At 46.3% G+C, this 27,476-nt stretch overlaps 1 protein-coding gene across 2 annotated transcripts in view; it reads right to left on the reverse strand.

Moving 5' to 3' along the window:
- The window catches only part of GLI3 (GLI family zinc finger 3), a 272,943-nt gene that overhangs the window by 157,549 nt on the left and 87,918 nt on the right, over positions 1-27,476 (reverse strand). For both annotated transcript variants that reach the window (XM_045089532.1, XM_045089531.1), the window contains exon 3: positions 20,136-20,378. In XM_045089532.1, coding sequence (XP_044945467.1) covers positions 20,136-20,378 — 243 coding nt within the window. The remainder of the gene's footprint in view (positions 1-20,135; positions 20,379-27,476) is intronic.

Raw genomic sequence — 27,476 nt, forward strand, 5'->3', positions numbered from 1 at the left:
CCTGCCTCTCTGCCTACTTGTAATCTCTGTCAAATAAAATAAATAAAATCTTTTAAAAAAACAAAAAACAAAACTGTGTTTTTAAGGGCAGTGGGGCAAAAGAACTTCCCAGCACACCGTGGAGCCGAGCAACATGGCGATTTCTTTCTAAAATGGGACAGACTAGATGTGGGAACACAGCGGAAAAATAGATATTAAAACCCCAAAGATCCGGCTGGAGGAGTAGCAGAAGCTGACGACTTAGTGCTAATGGTCCTCCGTGTCAGAAGCTGTTGTCAGGGAGGAAGGCGAGGGATGCTAAAGTTTTCAGTGCGAGTACCAGCAGCTGGGGGCGGGGGAGAGAGGCTGTCCCAATGCCACGTACAGGTGGCACCGTGGTCCCCAGCTGGGCCTCCGGACAAAACCATCCCATGTAAACCTTAAAGAGGATTAATCCTCCAGGAGCACTGTAATGAGACCTTAAAGGACTGAACTACAGCAGCCTATCACGGAGAAAGGCAGTCGCCTGCTCCCCAAAGTCGTGCTGGCGGAGTTACATCAAAGCAAACGGGCCCCAGATAGCAGGCTGCTGCAGGAATCCCTTATCTCAGCTCCAGCGGATGCGGCCGCTGTGATTGTCTTGAACTGCCACCTGTCCCAGGCATCTTTGAAGGCGACGCTAAGCCTCTGATGATCTGACCTCCTTGAGCTGAGATCCTTTTATGTCTTTCTTCATTTTCTGCCCTGCTACATTCTTCCCCTGCCACGCACACGACATGAAACAAAGGGAGTTCTCACTCTGACTCACTGTCCCCAGCCATTTGAAAGCAAAGAAAAACAATGTTAAGGATTATACTCCGCCCGTAATGTGGAGCTGTCCTTGGGAGACAAGCCTCTTATTTTTGAGTGTAACTAGACTGCATTCATGCGGAGGAGCTAGGCGGTGGGGCTCGATGGCGCTGGGCGCCAAGAATCTGAAGCTGCACGCCCGTGATAGCTTAAGAACGCGCCACCAGCCCCACGGAACTTAATTAATAATCCCATGTTTTAACGGGAGGAACGCCAATCCTAAAATATTAAAATGCGCTTACCCAGTCGCTGCCCTCTGGGACCTGGAATAGGACAGGCCCCTAGCAAATGTCCCTCAACCTGATTCAATGTCAAGGGATTTAAAAGAAAAAAAAAAAAAAGAAAAGAAAAAGAAGCTGATTGAAAAGAGAAACATTAATACACACAATGATGGCAGGTGAGAAAAGTTTAAAACCCACACTCGTTTGCCTCTGGGGCCTGTCTCGGAAGCTGCAAATATCTGACATTTCCCAATCAGCCGGGGACAAAGGGCAGTATCTGTGTTTCTGTGAAAAGGTCTGCCATTTAAGGGGAGCTCCGAATTCATCCAATACTGGATTTCTCAGCAATCGGCTTGCGCTGTCACACAAGTCTCTCTCCACAGAGTGCTTCAGTAAGGCTCACTTCTGGGACTGCTTTTCATGGCCAGGGAAATTCTAACCCTCCTTACTGACTGATTGGAGGAGTATTATTTTAATACTTTGCCTCACTTTGCTGGAGATTCCAAGCGGCATAGACAAATTCATGGGAAAACGTAGAAAACGCTGACTGAATAAAAACTCAGTCAGAGAACGGCTGAGGTGGTTGAGACGTTGGAAAAGTTAAGTAGAAAAGATGCGGGGCCCCAGATACCACAAGCTTTGCTCTCGCTAAACAACCCATTGAAGTCTGACTTCCCCGGTAGCCAATGCGAAAAGAGAATCAGAATCCACTCCATCATGACCTTCCTTTTGCAAGAAGTCATGTAAGCTCCCTGTCTTAAGGGGACTGGAGTCTTCTGTCAGTCTCAGCAGTGTCGGAAAACTTCAGAAAAGTGTACAGGTCACCTGAACTAAACCAGCAATTCTGAAACTGCCACCAGAACCTTCTTCATCGTTCTGGGCTCTGTGGGCTCTGTAACCCCTTCTTTCAGAAGAGGGGCAGCTAAAGGGCTGGGAAGAAGTGGCGTTCTTGGTTCTGGCTTGTAGGACCAGCTCCAGCCCAAAGAGTGAAGACCCCAAAGAAAACTACAGAGACGAGGGCCAGCCCAGGGCCAGCCTTGCTCTGCTCCCCATCCCTGGCTCGGTTACACCAACTTCTAGGCCCATACAAGGGCTTGCTGCTGGGATTTTCAGCTCTGCAATTTTTCACCAGCTTCTAGCCACATGATCTTGTCCTCTGATTGACAGCCCATCATCCCATTTCTGGTCTTGTACTCTTCCATCCAAGCTGCAAGAGAGACGTTTTTCCCTGACGCTACAGCCCACTATGCTTGATTTAAAAAAGGAACACGCTGATATTTACTTCATATGAAAGGGGCAAGCATGTTCTTATAAGCTTATAAATCTGCTCACCTCCTTCTTCTCAATGAGATCTGACTTGTAAAACTGTTTGCAGACTGTGGTATCCACTACTCAGCACATGCAACCCCCATGGTTCCCCATGCCCCGCTCTTCGCCACAGCCAATTTCTACAACGCAGCAGTCTATCTAATACAGCACCGACGTAAAATCGTAAAACCCTAACTATATTTGGGACAGGCCGGAAATAACTTCTCCAATTCAAAGACAAGGTTAAGCTTTCTACAGTATTTCTGATCTCTCTGAACTTAAGATTTTTTGACAGCATGGCAACATTAAAATGGGTGCTGCTAAAAAATAATTAATTAATTAATAAGAAGGCAAATTAGCCAATTATTTTAAAATGTACTTAACATGCAAAACAAAAAAAAAAGGAAAGAAAACATACATATATATAGGAACACATACACAGATTTTAAGAGAAAAACTTGTATGTACAAGTCTGTAGTAAATGGGCATTCGACTTAAGACCAAATTTGCTGATATACCCATTTTAATTGTTATGAATTAGACAGAGTTGAACTATTTACTTCAAGTTTCTACTGAACCATCATATTAGTTGCTATTTTATTTTATTTTATTTTATTGGTCTATTTGGATAAAGAAAATAAACGAGAGGAAGCTTTCCTAAGGAAATGAACCACTAGCTCCTCACATGAGAAGAAGCAAGACTTTTAAAATGTGTTTTGGCTGGGATGGCAGTCGCCTGTGGAAAGTTGTACTAGTTCATCTTGGTATGCTGATTTCACAAAATGGAACACAACTACCATTCCTAGTTTTTAATGTAGACAGACTCTTCCCAGTTCTCAGGGTTAAATTTCATTATGTTCAAGCTTCTCGAAGAAAATCATAGAGAGCATAAGATCCATTCTAAAAGCTAAAAGTAAAGAAAGCTATCAAAGGGGATCCAACAGCATCCGAAGACGTAAGAGGACAGCCCTTGAGTCTCACTATCTTGGTGTGTGAGAACCTTCCTCCAGGCTCAAGACCAAGACATGAGCGTGACGAGAGCCATGGTGCCCACAGAAGGGGAACCAATAAGCCAGGAGTGTTAATGTGTTTTCCTACCGATTCCGCCACCACTCTGTGTCACCATTACTACCTCTATTTAAAAAATGATCAAACCAGAGTGAAATGCTCGCTGGATGTCACCCCATCAGAAGGTGGCAGAGTCAGGACTGGATCCTAAGTTTAATTGACGTAGGTCTTTTTTCAGTAGGTGGAAAAAAAAATCAGTTTATCATTTCCGATTCAAGGGGCAGGCTAGGCAAATAGATTTCATGCCATTCCCTCCGAAGATGTCTTTAAAATCCAAAGATGGAAGGAAATGTTATAGCAATAATAAAAATACTTACAAAGAATAAAAAAACTTGCAAAAGCACTTTGTGCTGGGCACGTCTATAAATCCCATGTTACATCATTCCATCCTCAAAACAAGCCTATGAAGCAGGGACTGTTATAATCTCCATTGCAGGGGTGAGAAGGTAAAGGCTTCCCTAGCAAAAATGAAGTAATCTGCCCATGATCACATGTTAGGCATGGCAGAACCAGGATTCGAACCCAGGCAGCCTGGGGACAGAGCCCAACCTCGTAACACAGTCAATGAAACAAAATCAGGACAAGGAATTTCAACTAATATCTGTAAGACACAACCTGGCAAAGACTAGAATTATACCTTAAGCTTGTAAAGAAGCAACAGCCTAGAATATTAAGAGGGCAACGAAAGAAGGAACAGCTGGCCCAGGAAGTGTTGGCCTGGCAGAAAGTGTTGGCCTGGGCAGATCTTTACATGGAACCTCTGTCATGTGACCTGCCCCAATGCACCAAGGACAAAGGTAGTTGGACTTTTCCCAAATAATATCATCATGCCTCTTCTTCAAAAAATTGGGTAAAAGTGAAGTTAATGTGGATTAACTCTAGTGTCTCACTGAACTGCACTCGCCGTGGGAACCACACCAGCTCCAACCTCCAGTCTGTCCGGCAGGGGCCCTGGTAGATGCCCAAGGCACACTAGTTCCCACTGCTCCCCAGAATCAAGCCCTCCACATCCTGGAATGTGGAAGGCCCTGCCGTATTTCTCTCAAGGAAATCCTGCCAACTCATTTGTATGGGCAGCATGTACACTGTGAGGAAAGCAAGCCTCCTTCCTTACATAAGCCTGAGCAAAGGAAGCCCAGAGCAGACCCCTTGCCCACAGTTATAGGGTCAGTGGACACTGGAATCAAGAGTCTTGGGAGAGGATGAAGGGCACAGGGAGAGGAATCATCAAGAAAAAGTAACCCTAGAGGCAAGTTTTGGAGGATTCTGAGAAAATATTACATATAAAAGGCAAGAGCCACATGCTACAAAGAGGGAGCCATAAGAGAATTTTTTAAAGAGCACTCAGAAATTGAAAATAAGATCACTAAATGTATCACCAAAAGCACTGAAAGATGAATTCAATGAAATTTCCCAGACCACAGAACCAAAGGAAACAGAGAATATGAAAGAAAAAGATACAAGGTGCAGAAAAATCACCTGGGAGGCCTAACAGTCAACTAAGCAGAATCTAGAAAAGGTGAACCGAGAACACAAGAACACGGGGCAGTAGAATAATTAGACAGAATGAACACAAAGTATTCTCCAGAGACACAAGTGCGGCTTCCAACTGGTCTACCAACTGGATAAGCAGAATGAAGACAAATTAAATTCCATTTAAATTATCTGCATCCAGAGGCAGGCTTTCAGACACTAAGGGCAAAAAGATCTGCATCTAAAGGGACTGAAAATCAAACAGGCATCAGACTTCTCATCTACAACTTTGGATGTTAACATGAAATGCAGCAACACTTTCCAACAAAACAGGGGAGACGATTTTTCAAGTGCAAATCCTAGCAAAACAAGGGCAGAATAAAGGTATGTTCCCCCATGCCAGAACTCAGAACATGTACCTGATCTGTTGTTGGGAAGTCACTGGATATACCACATCAAACAATGTATAACAAGAATGACAAAGGTGTAAGACCCAAGAAAGAGTCATTCCAGTGCTGACGATGGTGAAGGCTGGTGCCCAGACACCCAGTCCAGACCGCCTGGCAGAACGAAGTGCCCAGGAAAGATGGACACTCTCCTTTAAGTGCAAATGGTAAAGGCAGGAGTTTGAGGGGTAACTGTAAGGGTCTTACAAAGACAAATAATAGAGGAAAAGCTGAAGCAACTAGAAAAATGTAATAAAACAGGTATGTAAGCAGTGAAGAGAAGGTAAGAAGAGATAAAGCACTTGTCTAGCACTTGCTAGACCCATCATTGCTAAGGATTAAAATGTTAGAGGCACAGAGAAGCAAGGCTGGAGATACTCGACTGATTTTCAGCCTTTAAAGTCAACCCGTGGGAGCGCCTGGGTGGCTCAGTGAGTTAAGGCTTGGGTCATGGTCCCAGGGTCCTGGGATGGAGTCCTGCATCGGGCTCTTTGCTCAGCAGGGAACCTACTTCCTCCTCTCTCTCTCTGCCTGCCTCTCTGCCTACTTGTGATCTCTGTCAAATACATAAAATCTTAAAAAAAAAATAATAATAAAGTCAACCTGTGGACAGAAACACAGCAGATGTGGTGCTGACTAGAAGATCCTACAGAAGAGTTTTTTTGGTTGGTTGGTTGGTTGTTTTTAGGTTTATTTATTTATTTATTTGTCAGAGAGAGAAAGCACAGGCAGGGGGAGCAGTAGGCAGAGGGAGAAGTAGGGTCCCTAAGGAAGAGGAAGTCCAATGCCAGGCTGTGTCCCAGGACGCCGGGATCATAACCTGAGCCAAAAGCAGATGCCCAACCAAGTGAGCCTCCTGATCCCATGGAGAAATTAACAACACAGACCCTATAATGGAAAAGCTAGGCTCCAAAAGATAGGCCAGAGATAGTCACCTAATATTCTCACCTTCTGAACTAGAAAATCAAACATTACTATGAAGAGTTGATGAAAAAAGCAATAGAGATTTAAGTTATTCTTTCAAAGAATAACCACCAGAGAAATAACAGGAACACCAACAGTATAATATCAATGTGGAAAGAAGAGAAGCGTACAATGTGGGGATATCAAAGGTTTCCTCTCCTGTTGGAGAGTCAATAAATAGTGTTGAGGGAAAGTATCGATAGTCAATGTCAGGAAATAAAAGTGTAAGCACATTCTCAAGTTATGATGGCTGTCTACCAAAAGAACTAAAACAGAAATAGGAAAAACTGTGCTTGGCACTGGGGTTGAAGGAGAAAAGATGGGGACAACTTTAGCTTTCCATCTGAAGCCCTTGGACCCTTTATCATTTGCTGAAGTGAGCACGTGCCATTTATAAATATAATTTTTTTTCAAGATGAGGGAGGAGACCGAGAGATCATCTTAAGCAGGCTCCGTACACAGCATGGAGTCAGACACAGGGCTCGATCTCACAACCCTGAGCTTGCAACCTGAGCCGAAATCAAGAGTCAGACGCCTAACCAGCTGAGCCACCCAGGCTCTACTAATTTGAACACAAATACAGTAAAAGTTTACATTACAAAGAGAACTTCAAGTTTTCTCTCTGGGTCTTTTCTAGGGAAAATATCTAATATTGGAGTAATTGAATAATCATCACAGATGAGACAATCTTTTACAAATCCATTTTTCCTGTTTGGTTTTTACCAATCGGTTTCAAGGAGACAACATTGCTCAGACCTGCCTCAGCTTCCCATTTTGGAATCTCATCACTAGGGAGTGGCATCCTAGCGAAACCCGGCCACGGTTAAGTGACTGGAGACGCAAATGTCATCTCATCTTGGCATTGACCGAATACTAGCTCTCATGGTTCTACTCAATGTGACATGACTTGTCAGAGAGGACACTACAAGAACAGGTTTTGCCAAGCCTCTAGCCAGACGGAACCAGGGTGTCATTCCTAACTGAGTCCTTTCAACACACTGTTGTCAGGGAGGAATTCACACATGACATGAAGACTCAGGCTTCCATCCTATATCCGCACCCTGCAGGATCTCGACTCTTCTCAGAAGAGGGACCAATGACAGCTCTGATATCAAGCTCTGTGTAACAGAGCTTCTGATTGGAATTTTAATATTCAGGACCTAAAACAACAGAAAAACAAAACAAAACTAAACTAAAAAGCTAACACATGCCTTAAAGTCAAGCTTACCCAGTGGCTCATTATTAGAGAAATGTTTCAGAAAATCTAAAGACCGATAGCAGAGGACTGGCATCAAAGGAACAAGGCTCAGTGTTCTCCAAAAGTAAGAATGTTTTAGGAATATCCTACTGGAGTAGATTCACAAGAAGGCACTCTAAGGCAGGTCTCCACACTCTTCTCCTCTGTGGGGCAGACTGTCCCAAGTGCTGACCACTGGCTTCTGTCATCGCCGGGCAATTTCTGTCCCCCCGTGTGGTGACTGCTCTTGGATGGTAAGAACATACGGCCACTGCATAAACTATCAAGTTCAAACAACCATGCTTAAAAGGGACTCGTGTTTAGGAAAAACTGAGTGTGAGGGACCGAATGCTGCGTCTGAACCCTTCATGCCCTCAACTCAATTCCTTGTGCCTGCGAACCACCCCAGGACAAAGAAGAGAGGAAAAGAGCATTTTGGGGTGGCCTCTAGGATTCACTAAAGTGCTACAAGGAACTTGTATCTGCCCTGGATCAGGAGGATGCCAATGAAAATCTCCTTTGCCTTTAAGGGCAGGAGCTGTGTGCAGGACCAAGGATACTGAGGATGCTGAGGTCCGATCGGCCGGGGTGGAAGACACAGTGACAGGAGCACTGACAAGCCCTCACAATGTGGCCCTCCAGGCCATGACAAGGTCTGCAAACACACATCACCACAGGGCCCCCGGGAGAGCACCGGAGAGAAATAAAGCACGCATGCTTGGCTGAAACAGGCACAAGGGTCACTCTCAACGAATGCTGAAATTCGCCCCCTGCCAAAGGTCTAACATTCAGGGGAGCATTTCAGATCATAGTTCAGAACCCCTCATAAAATCACGAGAGGCGGACATGAGAGTTAGTAACAGCTGGGATGCATCAAGCGGGAAGAAAACACAGCATCGGCATATGCGCTCTGTGAATTTCCTGAGAGTCCATAAATTTGATATTTGGAAGGAAGAAGGGAAATGTTAATTAGGAGAAATTTCAAACTGGATTTGAATTCTCCATGCAGTCAGGGTGATCTGCTGCCCTGTGCCATCACACAGAGGGACAAGTAAGGGGCTGCTGGGGTGGGGCCTAGGTGGGTCCAGATTATTCAGCTAATATGGGAAAGCTCCAGTCACCTCTACAGGCTGCTCTTTGGAGTCAAGTCCACATAACGAATCTTATCTGTGGTCCAAATGGATGGCCCAGGTCCCCAAAGCCACTGCAGGATTAGTGGTTAACAAGGATGCGTTGGCGGAGGACGAAGTTAACAAGATGAGTAGGACAGCAGTGTCCAAACCCTCAGCCACAGAGTCCAGCCTCAAACCTCTCTGTGAGTAACTTCCCTCTAAATCTCAGTTACCTCACAGCCTGAAATGGGTTTGTGCAAAAACTGAATGAGTCCGGGGTCTCCTGGGTGGCTCAGTCAGTTAAGCGTCTGCCGTCAGCTCAGGTCACGATCCCGGGGTCCTGGGATCGAGTACCCCCCCCCACATTGGGCTCCCTGCTCAGTGGGGAGTCTGCTTCTCCCTCTGTCTGCTGCTCCCTGTGCTTGTGCTCTTTTGCTCTCACTCTCCCTCTCTGTCAAATAAATAAATAAATAAATATCTTAAAACAAAACCAAACAAAAAACTAAATGAGTCCTTAGCCCAGCACCCGGCATGCAGTAACTGCTCCACATAGGGGTCTGCCGTGGGGTCTGTCAGAGTTCCCCAACACGCCTATCCCCCAAAACAGAGGGGTGCGGAGAGAGCTAGGAGGCCTGCTTGTGATTACATCACAGGTAGCTTCCAGCTCTTCAGGAGAGCATCACTGAGAAAGAGTTTCCCCTCCTTCCCACAGAGCGATTCCTAGAACACGGTAACCACAGAGGACAGCACGGGGCGCTCCTGCACACAGCCCACACCCCCCCTCTGCCCCCACAACCCACTGGTATCCACTCAGCAGTGCCGGCAGACCCTCCCATGGGCACACCAGACCCCTGCCTGTCACCACTGGCAGCACCGCCTCCCCGTCCTGGCTCTATCCCCAGGGTCCCCCTGTGGGGCTTAGCAGGGACCATGGCCCACCTGGACTGCACTTGGAAAGCATGGTTTAATAATCTGAGCTCTGGAGCCAGACTATGTGAGTTCAAACCTTGGCTCAGGCACTTCAGAACCATGTAAAAATCGGCAACTTTTCTTAGCCTTTTTGGCCTCAGCTTCCCCGTCTATCAATGGGGAAAATCATGACAACTTCTCCTAAGGTTACTGTGGGGATTTAATGAATTCCAAGTCCTGGCGTAATACGTGGCACAAAGAGAGGGTTTGATTTCTGCCTGCTATGATTTCTAAGAGAGCAGGACCATTTCTCTCCTGCCTCGGTCACTATGACCTGAGCTGAGCCACTTCCTAATTCTATATTCTGCCCTCATGACAGGCCCACACACAAGCCAGAGTAATACTCCCCAAGGAAAAAACCCAACCACATCACTCCCTCCCAGGCCTTTCCTTTGGCCCACAATTGTCCCCAGCCCCCCCCCAAACCTGCCCCACTCCCTCACCAAACCATCCTGCTAACCCTCTCTCTGCTCCTGGACATGATAGCAGCACACCCACAAATTCCACTCTGTATGTGGAATGCTCTCCCCTTCAATCTTCCCATGGCTGGCTTCTTCTGTCCTCTGGGCCTCAGCAGCAAAGACACCTCCAAGCAAGGCCTGGTACATTACTGTGCCCTGAGTCTCTCCCCTCAACACCAGCCACTCTGTCAGGCTCCAAGCATCAGCTGTGCTGGCTCCATAATGAGACCCCTCTGCCCCGGGCTCTGGTGCACATCCTCAAGCTGCAGGGTGAGCTGATCTTGGCGGACCCGTCAGGACCTAGACAATGTCTGGCCCACAGCAGGCTCTCACAAAATGCAGAGGATTTTTGAAATAGGATAAATATCATGCACCACATACCCAGTGGGGTAAGACCTGAAGCTCACCCACCAGGGGCATGCTCAGAAGGGCCCGGGGATGCCAGAGGCGCTCAGGGGCCTCCAACCGCTTATCCACTGTCTTCCTATATCATCGTCTTGTCGCAAGTGATACCCAGACTACATTCAAGACATCACTAGCAATAAAAGATAGAGGCTACCTAAAGATACATCCCACAGCCTTCAATACATTAAATATACGAGTAAATCACCTGTTTGATCAAAAGGGTCAGATCTGTGGATCTAAGCTGAGATCGCAGGGGTCACGGGTGAGATCTTGTCAGAAGGCAGATGGGCGGGAAGCAGAGTGGCAATGACGTTTCATGACAGGCCTTACTTGAGAGGAGAAAAAAGGATGGGGAGGAAACGTGAATTCCTGCTGCCTTTGAAAGCAGGCTTATTCTGCAAAAGCAAGACGAAGCAAGAGGCGGTGTCCTGTTCCAGCCTCTGCCACGCGTGCTTATCTGATCCTCTCTGTAAATTAGGACACAGGCGACTCCTTCGATTCCCCTCATGAGTCATGAACACAATCAGGATGCAGATTTGGGGCCCCCCCAGGGGTCAAGTAAACACCCAGCTTCCTGGAGCAGGCTTCGTCTGCCCTGCACAATGTCTGCTGATTAGCCTGGCAGCCCCCGCGGAGGGGACGCGTCTCCTCCTCAGGGGTCCCACCACCTTCTCCTGAGATCCTCTCCGTCCAGGCTGGATGGCGGCTTCTGCCTCCCCTGGAGGGCTTTGTTCCCATTTCCCCCCAGCGACATCAGCGACTGGACTCCCCCGCTGAATTTCACTTCATTTCAGGCCCCCAACCTCACCATGGGCCCCTTGCACTTTCTCTAGCCTGACTGATGTTACATTTGCGTTAAAAAAAAAAAAAAAAAAAAAACAACACACACACACCTCCAGGGTCAGTTTGTTCGTTTTGTGAACATTGTATATTTTGAAGTTAAAATGGTTCTTGATGATATGGGACACTCTTAATTCATTAGAAACTAAGCCCCATTTATTGTCAGTGTTTGGGATTTGCACTTTGAGATCAGGAAAGATACTGTGGGGAGCGCCCGGGTGGCTTAGTCAGTTAAGCCATGAAGCAGCTGCCTTCGGCTCAGGTCATGGTCCCAGGGTCCTGGGATCGAGCCCCACATCAGGCTGCCTGCTAGGTAAGGCGGGGGTGGGGGGGTCTGCCTCTCCCTCTCCCACTGCCCCTCCTCAGTTGTGCTCTCACTCACTCGCTCTCAAATAAATACAAATTTTAAGGAAAAAAAGAGAGAAGAAAGATACTATGATTACATAGGTCACCCAACACAGAAGAGCTCTGAAGTTTGAGAACAAGTATTAATGGAGTTTGTTGTCTTCAAGGGAAGACAGGGCACGCCTCACAGGGAGGGGAGCCACGTGCTTGGTGACCAATGAAAGAGCCGTGGTCAGAAGTCAGGAATCCTATGCCTGCAAATGTGAGTGAGGACATGAAACAAAGTCCCTGAGACAAAGAAACTCTGGGTTAGCAATGGGAAACACAGTTATCCAAAGCTGAAATACCCCAAAGCTCTGACACACGTCCTAGCGATCTCCCCAGGGACTTGGGCAGAGAAGCAGGTGCTCCCCAGGAAGATGTCTGCTAACACCCCCTTCCTTGAGTTCCACCCTCCAACCACACTCCTCCTGGGTCCTCACAAACGATTTCCTCCATGAAGGATCCTCTCCACCTCTCTGCCACAGGATTTAGTTCAGATGTCCCTTCCTCCACGAAGCCCTCTGGGCCCAAGTCTGGGTCAGGCATATTGTTACCTACTCCCAAAGGACCCTGCATTTGCCTTTCTGAAACATTCTTTGTGTTGGCTTTTTGTATGGGCTTATATATTCGTCTCAATGTCCCACCAGCCCGAAGGTCCATGGAAGCAGTGACTCTGTTCGTTCTTTCTAACACGGGTTGGCACTTGGGAGGCCACTAGTAAGCACACGCCAAAAAAACAAACGACTAACAGATAAACAAAAAATACCAACAGCTGAAAAAAATCAAGAATTTTCCTCATTATGTTCTAAGAGGAAGAAACTCATCAGAACTGAGGTTGATGAAAAGCCCAGACCCCCTCCCCGCAAAAGAAGGGAAGACATTAGGAAGATAGGAACAATTAATTTTAGGAGAAACCCAAAGTATAAAGAGCAGAATGTAAAAGCTCAAAGATTTGAGGAAGTTGGATACTTTTCAAAGAGTACCATAAGAATCCAAACGCTATCAGAACATAGGAAGGACAGAGCCATAAAATGCCAGATCGGTTACCCTCTATTAAATCAAACTGTAAAAGGCACAAAGAGAGAAAAATCCGGCCCTTTCACTAAGAAGAATGAAGATGCAGCACAAATTTATAGGTACAAGATCAAGAAAGCTAAAGCAAGACAGGAGATACAACTTTCAAGAGACATCAAAGGTAACATTCTTTAATTATACAAGAAAAAGGAGGAGGGACTAAGGATAATGTTGCTCCATTAGGAAATGGGACAGAAAGTTGTTAGCAGATGGCTGAGAAATGGCCAGAGTTGCTGTGTTTCTCATGCTTCAGGCTAAGAAAGGGATTAGCGGGTCGGGGTGGGGGCGGTGGGGGTACTAAAAGCTACCAAAAAATTTTTTAAAAGGCCGCTGTGTTGGGCGGGCGCCAAATTAGAAAAGGAAAATAATTACATGGAATATTTAAATAACCGGGTTCATAATCCCAAACCGATCTGTAGATGGAGGGTCCTGTTAATATGGATTACACGCATACTTGGACACTAACAAGTTGGAAAGATGTTACCAAAATCGTGAATGGCCTAGAGATTGCTAAGCGCAAAACAAATCATTAAAACTTGGAAAAAGAAAGACAGATATCGTGCTCACCTTAGCCACAGAAAAAAATTACCTACCTGTCTGATTTTAGACAGGCGTGAAAACACACGAGCCAGGCAGATCTCCTGGGCTAATCCCATGGTTCTTAAAAAAAGAGCCTCACCCAAGTCAGCGAGTAAATTGCCAACTTATTCCAAAGTACCTCCAGCCATGCCAGAGGAGAACCCGAGGAGTTGTCCAGCTGCTGTAAGTACACGAGAACAAGTATTTTTGCTGGTTTTGAAAGGTGCAATTTAGAAATATATCCATGTGTCACAAATGCCTACTTGCAGAAAGGACTGGGTGACTGTGTTTGAGTCCGAGTTGGCGTAGGGGGACTGGCACTAAAACAGAAGCAGAAGCATCAGTGTCTTGCCAAGGGGCCCCTCCTGAGTGGCAGGCTCAGGACACACTTCATCTGTGGGGCAATGAAGGTCAAGCAACAGAACAGCTAGGCCTTCTGGGTCCTGTCCCAGGACTTGGGCAGGTGTAAGAGCTGGGGACTGCCCCTGGCCACCATGTGATTCCAAACACTAATATACACGGGCCAGCACAAAACACAGCCGTGAGGTGCTGAGGTGAGAATTACACGTCCATCAGTGTCCAGGGAAGGGAAATACCTTTGTGAAATGGACTTTCAAAGGAAGTGGCTTCTAGAAAGACCCTGAGAGTCAGTAGACCATGAAGACAGGAGGAAAACACAGAATGACAGCAGGAGCAGGGTGGCTGAGGTAGCGGCCAGGGGGCTGGGCGTGCCTGAGGGGAGGACTGTGGTGGGCCACCAGGGAAGGGGGTTCTGGGCCAGGGCATGGCCGACAGCCAACTGACTTTCCCTAGAACATTCTGTCCATCCTTCTCCTGAATGGCCTTCAGACTTCTCCCTACTCTCCTCTAATCAATGCATCCCCCCAAATTCAATGAATAAAATCAAATTAAACTTTCCAGACAGCTTTTCTCACTGCTGGTTTCCAGCTTCTCGGGTCACATCCCAAGACTGGACTGTAGAGTCACAGTCCTATTAGGCCCAAGAGTAATCAAGATTCACCGGTTAGACTCAACCTGAAACCCTAAAGATTATCCCTAAACATCTACCACTTTCAGCAAGACTGAGTTAGTGACCTTGCAATAGCTCCTTAAAAACCTGCTGGAGGGGCACCTGGGTGGCTCAGTGGGTTAAGCCTCTGCCTTCAGCTCAGGTCATGATCCCAGGGTCCTGGGATCGAGCCCCGCATCGGGCTGTCTGCTCAGCGGGGAGCCAGATTCCGTTCCCCTCTCTCTGTGCCTCTCTGCCTACTTGCAATCTCTGTCAAATGAATAAATAAAAATCCTAAAAAAAAAAAAAAAACCTGTTGGAAGTGGCTCACAGTTTGCAAGCCTTCAATGTGACCTCTGGATTACTGAGAGAAAATCCAATTTATCATAGAAGGACAAGAATAATCACAGAGCTATTTTGGAGCTCACAAATACCAGTTCTACAAAGGTTCGTGGACTGTGTCTCCCCGTTCCAGATCCCCCTACAGTTCAAGACTGTCAGGGGAAGAAGTAATGTTTGGCAAAGTCCTTAAAGTATGACCCAGCATCGACCGGGCTTCCTGGCTCAGCAGTATAATCTTCAAAAAAACAAAACGAAAGACACAAACACCCCTGATTGGTTCATCAACTGTTCTCCAAAGCAGTAACAGACAGCCCGGATGAGAATGGAACGGTGAGTGCTCGGGGAACTGTCACTGTCTGTGCAGTGTGGTCGACCCCAAATGGTTCATCTGTGCCTTGTAGGCATTTCTGTCTCTCTGTCTCTAGATAGTAAGAGAGACGTGAGCAGGTGCACCTATTAAATATGTAAAATACACATCTTGTCTTCCACTTGCTTAGAAGGTATATTTCTAAGGGCTCTAGGAAGTCACCTAATATAAAGACAGACAGGTAGAAAAAAAAATTTACTTTTTTTTTTTTAGCACACAAGACTGCAAGTGGCCTTGGCACATCAGCTTTCCACAGAAAATAAATGCAAGCAATTAAAAATTCAGTTTCTTTTCTTTAAGCTAATTCCTCAGGTTTTGCTAATTAGCAACTAATAGTTCTGTCATCTGAGCTGGGGAACCATAAGGAAGGATACCAGTGGTGTGTTTTCAATCAAAGCATTTGCACGGAGGAATGAATCATATTTTCCGTGAGGGATTACTACTGCTTGGGAGCAGCGGGGGGCAGAAGAAAAGCATCTTCACGACCCTCAAACTGCAAAAAGAGAACTGAAATTTTAGAAAAGTGGATGTCCTTCTACTCCTCGTAACAGAACCAGTGGGGGCCCCTATGCTGCAGGACTCCCTGCATCCCAGACGCTCCCCACAAAGCCTCTGCAGGGACAGTCAGAAAACGAGACTCCCCCAAGAAGACAGAAGACAATGAAACACATGTTTTCTCGTAAACAAGTTAGGCACTGGCCAGGGTACAGGGATGCTTTAACTATTATGTCACTTGCCTGCGCCAGGTCCCTAAGAGAACACACACGTGCCTGGCAGTGAGGGGACGCGGGGGTGATGGAGTTCGAAGTACCTGGCGACCCACGGAGCAGAGGCAGCTGGAAACTGCTGAGCAGTCTTCTGGAGGGAAATGGGGGTCCTAATCCCAAGTCCGGGGGCAGGCAGTTCAGGTCTCTGCAAACCAGCCCCTCCCACGCTCTCCCCAGTCACAAAGCGCCAGTGATCCTGTGGCCACCGACCTGTCAGCATCACACCATGTCTGAGGTCTAAGCCGTGCGGCTCGAACGCCTACTTTCTTGCCTTGACATACAAGCCCTCCACGGCAGCCCTCCAGGAGAGCATACCCTCCAGTGGCCCCTGGGAGCATTTTATTCCAAACATATGTTATGAATGTTTGAAGTATCCGCTATCCCTGGTATTTCTTTCTTTCTTTCTTTTTTTTTTTTTAAAGTCAAACCCACAAAACCTAAAAGACTTTGAATCCAGCCTAAGTACCCTTTGTGAGGACGTAACACTGCATACCCAAGGATAATCAAGTCTTGCGCCATAAAAATTGTACAGATGTCCTTCAGAGGGGGGAAGAAACAATTTTCCCTTTTCCGGTCTTACAGGAAGCCTGCCCACACGTTAGAAATACCAAGTCAGTATATATAGAAACGCAAATTAGGCATCTTGGAAAGTCCACATTTTCCAACCACAGAGAAACGAAGGAATTCCTGGGAGTGTTCACATGCCCAGCTACCCTGGATAAGAGGAGTCTTTGCTCTCCGACAACCTGGTTGTCAACGAGGTTGTTTCTCTCCGACAATCTCTGACAATGGTTCACAGGAAAGGGGAACAGCCTACAAAGATGTTTCTGAACCTTGACTGCAGTGAACTTGTGGTTTGAAGTTTTGCTGCGGGACTGACAAGTAAAGAAAGGTGATCGAACTTTCATGCCTCATTTTTAAAAAGACAGCACTTTTCTCATACACTAAAAATTTGGGAAGGATCGATCAACTTCAGCATTGCATTGGTCATTCATTAGCCTTCTCTGGATAATTAAATCCAGATAAGGTAGACAGATTTTATTTTAAAGTGCCAAGACACACTCATTATGCTGGTATAAGACTAAAACATCCAATACAGTTCTAGAAAAAGTAAAGTTACATCCTATCTAACTCCTTGGGGATATCTTTAAAATATCTCATATGAATAATTCTGTAGCTTTCTTTTTTCCACATATATTGCTTGTATTTGTTATTAAAGTAAATCCTTACTTACAAAATAGAAAAAAATATATATAGTCAATTCACTAAGGTTCGGGGAGAAAGGGTCTGCTCAGAAGGCTACCGTACACAGTGCTGACCATACCAACACTCTTCCTAAAGTTTATAGTCCACTCAATCTCTAATCTGTTTCCAGAAGATGCAGATCTCAGGGAGGCAGAGAAACATGACTGCAGCACTAAAAAAATAACTCGGTTTGGAGATGGAACTCATCACATATAGGTGGTGACGGTGGAGGTGGTCATGGTAGTGATGATGGCGATGAGGGTAGTGATGGTGGTGGTGGTGACGATGGTGGTGGTGGTAATGATGGGGGTGCTAGTGAAGGTGATGTTGGTGGCCGGGACAGCAGTGGTGTCGGTGGTGGCAATACTGGCGGTAATGGTGGTGATGATGGCAATGATGGTAACAGGATGATGATGGTGGTGACAATGATGGTGATGATGGTGGGGATGGTGATACTGGTGGTGCCGGTGGTGCTGGTGATGATGGTAGCAGTGGTGGTAATGGTGATGATGATGGTAGTGGTAGTAATGATAGGAATGATGGTGACGGGTGACAGTGGTGGTGATGATGGTGGTGGTGGTGATGGTGACGATGGTGGCAATGATAATGGTGGTGATGATGGTCATGATGGCAATGACAATGGAAAGGAAGGAACAGGAGGAAATAGGGGCACAGGAAAACACGTGCCATAATAATCTGAAGCACTCACCATGAGCCAGAGATTTTACTAAATCCCGTATTTGCATTGTGTCCCTTAATTCTCAGCAAAACACCGTGGAGCAGCGCTCACATTACAACACCAAATAAATGGTGAGGACATGACTCCTGGAGGGGTCGGCACACTTGACCATGCCGCACAGCCACTATATGGTAAAGCTGGAAGTTGAGCCCTCTGCCCCTTAATGGTAATCCAATCTGTGTGATCTCTAGATCGTTCCATCCATGTTGTATATGTAAGGATCTCATTTCCTTATGACCCGTTCAGGGAGTATATTGGGAGGGCGGGGGTTGGTCAAAATGGCATCTGTCAGTTGGTTACAGGCAACATCCACAGTCTGTCAGTCATCACGCAGTCTTAACGGTGCTTTGAAAAATACAGTGGGGAAAGTTAGGGACATCCAATGTATTGGTCATGTCCTAAATAGAACCGTTCCAAGCCCCACTAAGAGCTCCACAGGGCACTGTGCTAATTAATACTGAGACCCAAGAGGTGGGTCAAAACACACACTGGCAAGAGTGTCAAGGATCCCAGGTGTGCAGAAAGCCTATCCCTCAGACGAAGGGGAGAGGGGTGGACGGGCCGACCGTTAGAAGAAACGAACCAAGAGCAAGCTGCAAGTTGAACAGCACAGACAGAGACTTAACGGTCATCTGCTCACTTCCATCCATCAGACAAGAAGTATTCGTCAGCTGTCCTGCCCAATTATAGACCTCACTAATTAGTGGGCGTCTGCAACAGAAAGCAAAACATAAATATGGGATTGGGAAAGTTTGTGTTCACACATGAGGATGAAAACAATGCAGGGAACTTGTGGCTAATAAACTAGACTTGATTCTTTTTAAAAAGTAAATACACTCAGGAGTATTAATGTAGGGAGGAAGTGTGTAGGTTCCCTCACATTTTCTGCAAGGACGCTATCTCAGAGAGACCCACAGATAAAAACACAGCGGAGAAAACAGGAACACCCTGCCAACACCATCGTAAACTCTTGCTCCTAAAAGAAAACGAAATAAACTTTAACGAAGGCAGAAAAAGAAGTGAGCGCCCACCTTCTCCTCACTTCTGGATCTGTAAAAACTGTAGCCACAGGGCTGAGAAGCACTTTTTAATCAGAGAAGTCGCAGTCTTTTTTAAAAAACCTAGAAGAATCCATAAAACCTTTTCCTCCATCCTTATGGCAGCTTTAAAAAAAAAAAAAAAGTGTGACTTCCATCTTTACCAACAATGTAACCTGGTCAGGGAGAAAGCAGTTACTGAGACGTAAGGCTGCTCCAGGTTCTTTGATCTGTACCCTGATGAAGGAACATTTCCCTCTGCTACGAGCCAGCTAACGAAGGGATGAAATTAGCTTTTATCCTGGGCACTTTCGGGGGGGGCGTAGGGAGAGGCACTAATCAGCTGTCCTTGCTAATCAGTCATCTGGCTAATGACCTTTTGCCTTAAAACACTAAAATTTCTGAATGATGTGGAAAAGGGGAAACACAAACCAGTCCCCTTCTCTGGAGCTCAATGGGTCATCTGGAATTGGAGCCAGGAAGGTTAAATGGCAAGTCTGTATCCTGCCAAGGTGATAAATCTGTAGCCAAGAGCTTTAGCTTTGGCACCTAGGAACTTCATTACCTCCACAACCAAAGTATATTTTTTTTAACTAGAAACAGGCCACAAACGGAGTCAACCCTTATACATTTTTCTTTGGAGAAAGCTATCATATATTTATTTGTGTTCTGAGTCCTAGTGAATTATTTCAACTTTATTAGTGCTAGAAAAGAAGCTTCCCGTGTTTCTGCTCTGCTGGTTAGAGAAGCCAGTAAAACTTGTAGAAGAATCTTCCACATTTAAGGAATCTAGCACTGATTTGCTCAAAAAAAGGGTCTGTTTGTTCAGACTCAACAAGTAAGCCAAAAATCATTCAAAACGAAGATCGTGGTGGTTCAGGACTTCTGCCAGTGCAGCCCACTTTAATAACTACCCCCATCAACCACTTCTGCTCCTGCAGTGTCTGCTTGGGTGGAAGAAATCTGGTTCTCGTTCGCAGCAAAGGTCCATGTGGATTAGCCACAGATGGACACCTTCCTCATATCTGCCATGCGGAGGCTTGGACTGGTTTAGAGATGTAAGACAATGGCTCTCTCTAAAAAGAGGAATGGACAGGATATAGGAGAAAAAAAAGAAAAAGAAAAAAAAAACTGGGCCGTAAATTAAACACTGATACAAATTAATATGAGCGTAATTATCCCTGCAGCGCGCGTGCGCGCCCACGCACCCAGCCTTCTGCGCTCCCGGGACACGCGGGCCGGGGCAGGGGCCACTTACGGTAGTGAGGCTCCATGTAACCGTTCCGGGGGTCCATGGCAAACACAGCCCCACGGTATGGCAGGGAGGGCTCGGCCAGGTGCGGCAGGGACCCATGGATCTCCTTCTTGATCAGCGAGGCCCTCTCCTCGCTGGATGTCGAAGGCTCCTCACTGATCTTGCCGAGGCCCTGGACACTCTGTGGCTGCATGGTGACCGCGTTTCTTCTCTCTCTGTGATAGGTCTGTCCAGGACTTTCATCCTCTAGAGAAAGAGGGGGAAATGGAAGCCCTGTGAGCCACTTGAAGGAACGATTCAAAACCAGTCATCAATTAGGTCTCCCTCTCCAGCCCTCCTCCCCGCCAAAGAAGCCTGTTTCTCATTCTTGGCAACTTTGAAAGCTAGGCCATGATGACATAGTCTTCAGACAAAACCTTATGAATGAGGGTCCAAAATACCAATCGGAGGACGAAGGGGAGCAGGAAATGAGCCTATTAAATAGTTGAGATGGAAGGGGTCCACAAATTATCATCGCCAGCTGACAAGTGAACCTGCCAGGGAAGGTGTTCATTATGGACTTGCCAATATCCCCGCGGGTCCCAAGTGAAGGGAAAGTTTTGCCAGCCTGAGGCCATGGGTGTCCAGCTTCCCCCTGTGTGTCTGAGGAAGCCGGGCTGCTCAGGGGTCGTGATGGCAGCTCGGACACCCGCTGCGCCCCTGGGTGATCTGCGGATGGAACGACCTAAAGTGCTCCAAAAGTTTTCCTGTTTTTGTTCTTTTTTTTTTTTTTTTTTAAGTCAGATCTATATAACCCACTGGTTTAGTGGAGCTAAAAATGGGACAAAAGACCCACCAGTTATGAGGGGTAAAGGTAAACCTATAGTACCCTTTGCAAGACATGTAGAACAGAGCTGAGAACCAAGAACAAATGGGGTAAGACTAATTCCCAGGGCAAGATGGCTCTGGGGGTGAGGAAGGCGGCAGTGATGCGGACACAGGCTCCTTCTCTGCTGGGGTCCAGACGCTGCTTCACATACTTCAGAAACGGCTTGACGAAATTCCACAAACATTCAGTTTTCCAGCTTCCTAATACTTCCGTCCCCTTTGATCTGTAGGAACTTCCCATCTACCCATTAGGGCTCTCTGCAAATGTGATTGGATGACCTTTCTAGAATAGCAGATCAAAGAGCCCATGCATAAAATTAAACTAAACGAGTGATCTGAATCCACAACAAATGGGCCAATTCATCTGTTAAGAGTCATACACACATTCTACACTCCATGTTCCCAAACAAGCCCTGCATTTCATCAGCAGACTGTTCTGGAAGGTAAGTGCTCGTGGAAACAAAGCTGTTCGGGTAAGGCTCGGACATCTAATCTGAGAATGATGTCCCATTCTTGAGCTGAAATATACATCTATAATGGCCTTGTACATTTTGGACGGACAGATTCTGAATACATCTTATCCCAACACATAAACTGATCTTCCAAGTATTTCATAAAGCAGTAATAACTGGCTGAGAGCCACCTAAAAAACAGGAAAAATATATTTTACCAGTTTCATGGCTGTTTGCACAACTTCAGAAGGAAGTGCAGCTATAAACATGGGTAAGAGTGAAAATATAACCTACGGTCACGACTACTGTTTTGTGATGACTAATGACTTGAACTACCCAAAGCCAGGAGCAATTTTCATCATTCTGCTTGTGTCTGGGATTGGAAGAAATAAGCATGTTTTGTTTTGTTTTGTTTCTCAGGCTAGCAAATAACTTGCAAAACAGAAGAAACAATGAGATATGCTCTGGTCTTTACGGTGAATTTGCTGACTACTGCAGGATAACTGTGAAACATTATTTAGCATCATTTTGTGCAGATCTTCGCCACTCAATCTTGTAATGATGGGATAAATTATGAGTTTAATCTATCAAGTAACTACTAAAAAGGAAAAACAAAATGGGTGTAATACCCCATTTTCACACATCGATCTTTACAAAGGCAATTCAAACCACACTTTTGCTAATTTAAAAACAAAATAACGGAGGAAAAAATAAAAAACCTACATTTTTATTTTTCTTTCTAATACTTGGAGGCACCACTCTGCCCTCGTAATTCGTTAGCAGTAAAGTTGCAGGCTATAGAATAAGGGTTTGCAGTTCTGTAAAGCAAAAGGGTGTCAAAAACATTTAAACTCTCAGTCGGTTTTATAAAAACTCCTATAACTTACCAATGGCCAAAGTCATATTTTCCACTAATTTGCGCCTGTATAAAATCTTTATTCCCAATTTCAACTTGAAATGAACTTGTGGCACTGAGATGCAAATTCTGTATTCCAGAGAGTGGACCTTCCGTCTGGAAAGCCAGTGAGCCCTGACCAAGAGCCACTGCGACATGTAATTAGTGTTCTCTAGCTAAAAGAATAACCAAGCTCCGCTAATCTGTTCCAGGTTGAAAACGGGATTCCCTTGACTTAATCTTCCTAAAAGAAATTAACTTTTCTTCTCTTAAACCCACATCCCTATAATAGAGTGAGTTTCTTAGAAGCCAAGCCTTTATGATGAGCAGTTGAATCCAACTTCACAAATAATTGAATAATTGGCATGGTCTGACCAGAATCCTCCCACGTCCCTCCCCACCACCTCCCTCCCCAGCCTCCTGGAAGAAGGAAGTAATTGGTGGGGCGGGTAGGGGGGGTGGGGGGAGTGGAAAGGGGGTGTCTTTCCAGCTAAGTGATTTTTTTCACAAGTACTAAACTTTTATTATTTTTCTCACTGTGAGTTAAACTAACACGTGCGAACATGAAAGTTGTAAGGGGAACTAAGCAAAGTTTAAATACATAATACAAGAAAAAATTCTAACTAATTGCCTTAGTAAAGTCAACGTCAGGCACGAAATTTTTGAGTGTAGAAACTTTCACCAGACTGACTTTTTTACAGCAGTTGATGCTGACACGCTGTTACCTACCCTCCCCTCCTCTCCAAAAAAATTCCAGCAGACAAATATTTCATGAAGTTTACCTTGTGTACTAAGTCGTTCCTGATGGGCACTCAGATCAAAACTTGACAGGACACACGCTCCACAGTCCAACCAGCTCTGAGGCTGGAGAGCACGCTCTCCACAGCGAAAAGGCAACTTTCCAAGCAATATTCCTGCCTGCCCTTATAAATTTAGCAACCACTTCAGTCAGCCAAAAGACGAAAGCTGTCTAATCTTGTTCAGTTGTGCCGAGTTGTTCAATAAAGTTTGAGAGTCAGTGCAGACAGGCAACGCCAGGCCAAATTATTGACAGAAACATACTGTCCACCATGGCAACAAGCAGAAGTCGGCAGCAAAAATGTAAGCAAACAGCCCACTGCTCTAGGAGCATCTGCCAATGGACTTCCCCGGCCAAACACAAGAGGACTGTTCCTGCTTCTCTGTGTTCAACAGCTGCTAACTCGGGGCTGGGGGGGAGGCGGGGGTCATGGGGAAACATGCAATTCACTAAAAAGTCTCAGGAACAAAATTATTTTAAATACTGTTATTATAACCCCCCTTGGTACCTCCTTCCTTGTGTATAACCACATTCAAGTGGAAGTTAACAAAATCCCGCCCCCAGTGGAGAGCTGCCCAAGCATCACATTTTACAAACTGTCCCAGGTTTTCTGAACTCATCCAAAGGCAAATGGCGCCGAGTCCCCGTACCATGAGTTCTGAAAACTCCGAAGTCACTTCGATGCCTGCACAGCTAGGACCGTTCACCATGAAGGCTTGCAGACAGAGCGCTGCGTGAAGCAGGACTCGAACACACGCTCCTGGGCATGTCCTCACAATCCCTTGCACCATTTCATACCGCGAGCCAGGAAGCCAGGGCTTTTCCCACCTGGACCTCAGATGACAGTTTCAGAGGGTTCTTCCAATATAAAAATAAAACCCTGCCCCGCATCGTCAGCTAGAACACCTCCAGTCCCCCTAGCAAAATGAGCTGAGTAGGAGCTCACGGTGCATGCACGTGGCCACCTTTAAAAAAAAAAAAAAAAAAATTAACATCGACCTTTAAACTGCTCCCTTAAATCCTGTCTTCACGCCATTACTCCTCTCGTCCCCCAGGACAAGAGAAGACACAAGAGTATAAGACAACGGGCAATACTTACAACTCGGACCCCAGGCTCTGGCTAGCTACTTTCTGCAAACTTCTCTTGGTGGGCTTCCTCTAGTGTGCAGACCCTCTAGGAACATTCTCAGTTGTCTCCCTGCCTCCCTCTTCCTCTCCCTCTCCCAGGCAGTGCTGCTCCCATTAGATGAATTAAAAGTGGTTGGAGCCATGCTAAATTTAACAAGCTCATTAGTATTCTGAGTGCTTCCGAGTGAACTCTCTCTATTCAAGCCGCTCTCTCCAGCAGAAGGGTCAGGCGGCTAATCATTAAATCAAACTAATGTCACCCTATCACAATCAGCCCGAGAGAAGGAGGGTTTATTATTTCAGTTTATGCTAAATAAACGGTTTTACAAATGGTCCCCAAGCAAGGTCAACAGCAGCTTCAATTACAAGACAAACTTCACAAGAGTTGCTCTAAACCAAGTACTCTGTATTGACTTAAGAACGGGCTCAGCTTCACATATTACCACGAGCAGCGTTGTACAGGAATGCATATTGTAAAATAAAGGATGGGGTTGGGGGGAAGCCTTTCTTTGCCAGAATTTGCGACTGCACAGCGACTCCTCGTTCACCTGTCTCCAACCAGCTAGCCGTTCAGCTCAATTCACCCCACACAAAGGCTGGAGCCCAGACCTCAATGGACCGAGTGAAACATGTTCAAAACTAGGCTCTCTATTGTGACTGAATTTCTTAACATCTTTTCAAAAAGCGGAGAATGCCTTGAGGCTAAAGGAAGAAACAGGCTAATGGTGAATTGGGAATTCTGAGCAAATTTCAGAGCCCTTTCCTCCTAGCTTTTGAGGTTGAAAGCAAGCTTTTTCCTTTCAAGTTTCAAAGTCCTTTTTCCTCCCGCAGTGTCACAGAAGGATTTGAAAAGAAGGTAATTGTGCTCGCAGTCTCCCTGATCAGAGCTTACGTCCTATTTCTGGTATTTCGGAATACTTCTTGCAATAATAGTGCATATAGCTCAATCCCTTAACCGGCCTGCACTCTGCAATTGCTCATTAAATGAACAATTGCGGGTATAAAATGCCTTTTATGTTCAAGGTCTGGATATAAGATAAGCATTCTAGGACTCTAAATTTGGTTTACTAAGGAAACTCTCCATCATTAAATTACAAAACTGAAGTCAGAATATCAGGCTTTCCCAGAAAAGTGGCACTCAGATTTCGGTGAGCCAAAAGGAGAGGCGGAATGGGGCGGGGGGGGGGGGGAGGCAACAAAATGGGGGGGGGCACCAAAAAAAGACCGGGTACTCAGATTTCTAGCCGAATGGGGCTTCTAACAAGAGAATAATATTTCCATGTTTAAGAAGGTCTGAGTTTGTGAGACTGTCATTTCCATACGGAATGATATAATAAAGTCATCTTCAAATGGATTAAAACATAGGTCTGAGGCTCGGTCAGTATGCAGATGACTCTGCCTGACCCCTCAGAGGCAGATGTGGCCCCCTCCCTTAAGCAAGGAAAGACTCCTTCAGGGTCACAGAATGCGATCATCTCTGCCATCTCCCTGGGTCCCCAGAGCCACCGTTCTGCAATGGGACAGGGGGCCAGGTCCAGAGACAGGCTGCCTGCTTCCGAGGTAGAAACTGGCCACGTGGTACCTGTTCACGGGCGGGGGTGGGGTACGTCTACTTGTGGACAGGGTTTAGGGAATGACACCTGGGGTCTGTACGCACTCCCCACTTCTACCACCAGCACCACCACCAACAGAAGAGGACAGAAAGTAATCTCAAGTTTACGCACGGGCATTGTCAAAACTGTTACTGCCCCACCAGGTTTTTACCGTTGTAACTCACTCTTGGGAAACACCCAGGGGGCCCAAATGACAAATCCATGGGGAGTCAACGTCCAACCTCAGGGGCTCGGTCCCATGGAACATGCTCGCTGCACGGACGTCAGCCACACACACACCCTCCACTGGGCCACACCCTCCCCCGCCCCCCCTTCAAAACACCGCACACTGAGGCTCAGCCAATGGGGTCTGTGCACACCTGAAGTTTCCAGTGTGCTTCCAGAAGCCTGGGGCCCCACCTTCCTGATCTGGGCAAGAGAACAGCCCCGTTTTCTGCTTTTCTCCCAGGAAACTGCCTCTCTGGGTTTGGAAAGAGCATGATTTTATTTTTTCCCTATTATGCATGTGTTATGTCTTGTTGGCTTTATTTCTTTGGTTATTTATGTTTTGATGTTCTTTGAATAAAAACCAGTAGGACCGAGGTCCTTGGCTCCACGCGTTTCAGAATTTTTCCCATGACTTGGAGCAAAGAGGGACTTCAGAAAGGAAAGTGGGGGGAGGCGACATGGATTCAGAAGCATGGTAGAATGAGGGCAAGGAGGAGGACTAACATGCCCATAGGTTTTAGAAGCACAGTTTTGCCTCTTTGCACCCAGACTACAGTCATGCCTCGGCCTGGGACTAGTCCCTAGGATGTCTGGAGCTTGGCTTCCAAAGGCAGCGAGCAAACAATGCCTTCTCTAAGAACATTTCCAACGCCCTTGGGGTCAGACATCGCCCTTGTGCGGCTACACATACATCTCCCATTGACAATGACTGATGACAGAGGGAGTGGCCCAGGATCAGGAGAGAGCTCTCTGCTTTGTCTGCAACCTTTAAACCAACTGCACTGCAAGACGAGGCCAGCGGGAGAATTTGAGGCTCTGGAGAAATTCCAGCGGAAACTCTGCCTCCAAGATGACGGGGTAGCTCGCTCGTCCTGCTTTCATCAAGGTAAAAGGTCCCAGGTAAAAGGAGAGAAAGTAGAAAAGGCTGTCCGTTAGAGGCACGCAAGTATCCCTACTGTTTTAACATTTTCTAGAGTTCTCTGGCCAAAGGACGAAAGGGGGTCTAGACTGACCAGTATCCCACCGGCCCCTCACCAGAAACTTCTTGCTCCAAAGAGCTCATTTCCCACCTCCCTCCACTTACAGAGCTACATGCAACTTCAAAAGGGGCGCTTGGGACAGAAAAAGTAGGCAGAGAAGGCAAGATGACAATTCAGATAAACCTAAAAGGCCTAGGCAGCAGTGGCTGTGAGCCCCACCGCAGCCCAGAGCTCTGTGGGCACACGCAGCAAGCAGCCTCCTGCCTTCCTTGAAGATGACACAATGAGGGCTCCTTGCCCATCTGGAAAGTCAGGAGCCGATAATATGCTATCAGCTTGTCTGAGGCCTTACCAGGCATGCCCCGTGGCCTCCAGGGTTTCCGTGTGCTCTCCTCCATGCTCC

Source organism: Mustela putorius, unplaced genomic scaffold, assembly GCF_011764305.1.
Source record: "Mustela putorius furo isolate JIRA1106 unplaced genomic scaffold, ASM1176430v1.1 tig00003845_pilon_pilon_pilon, whole genome shotgun sequence".
NCBI lineage: Eukaryota > Metazoa > Chordata > Mammalia > Carnivora > Mustelidae > Mustela > Mustela putorius.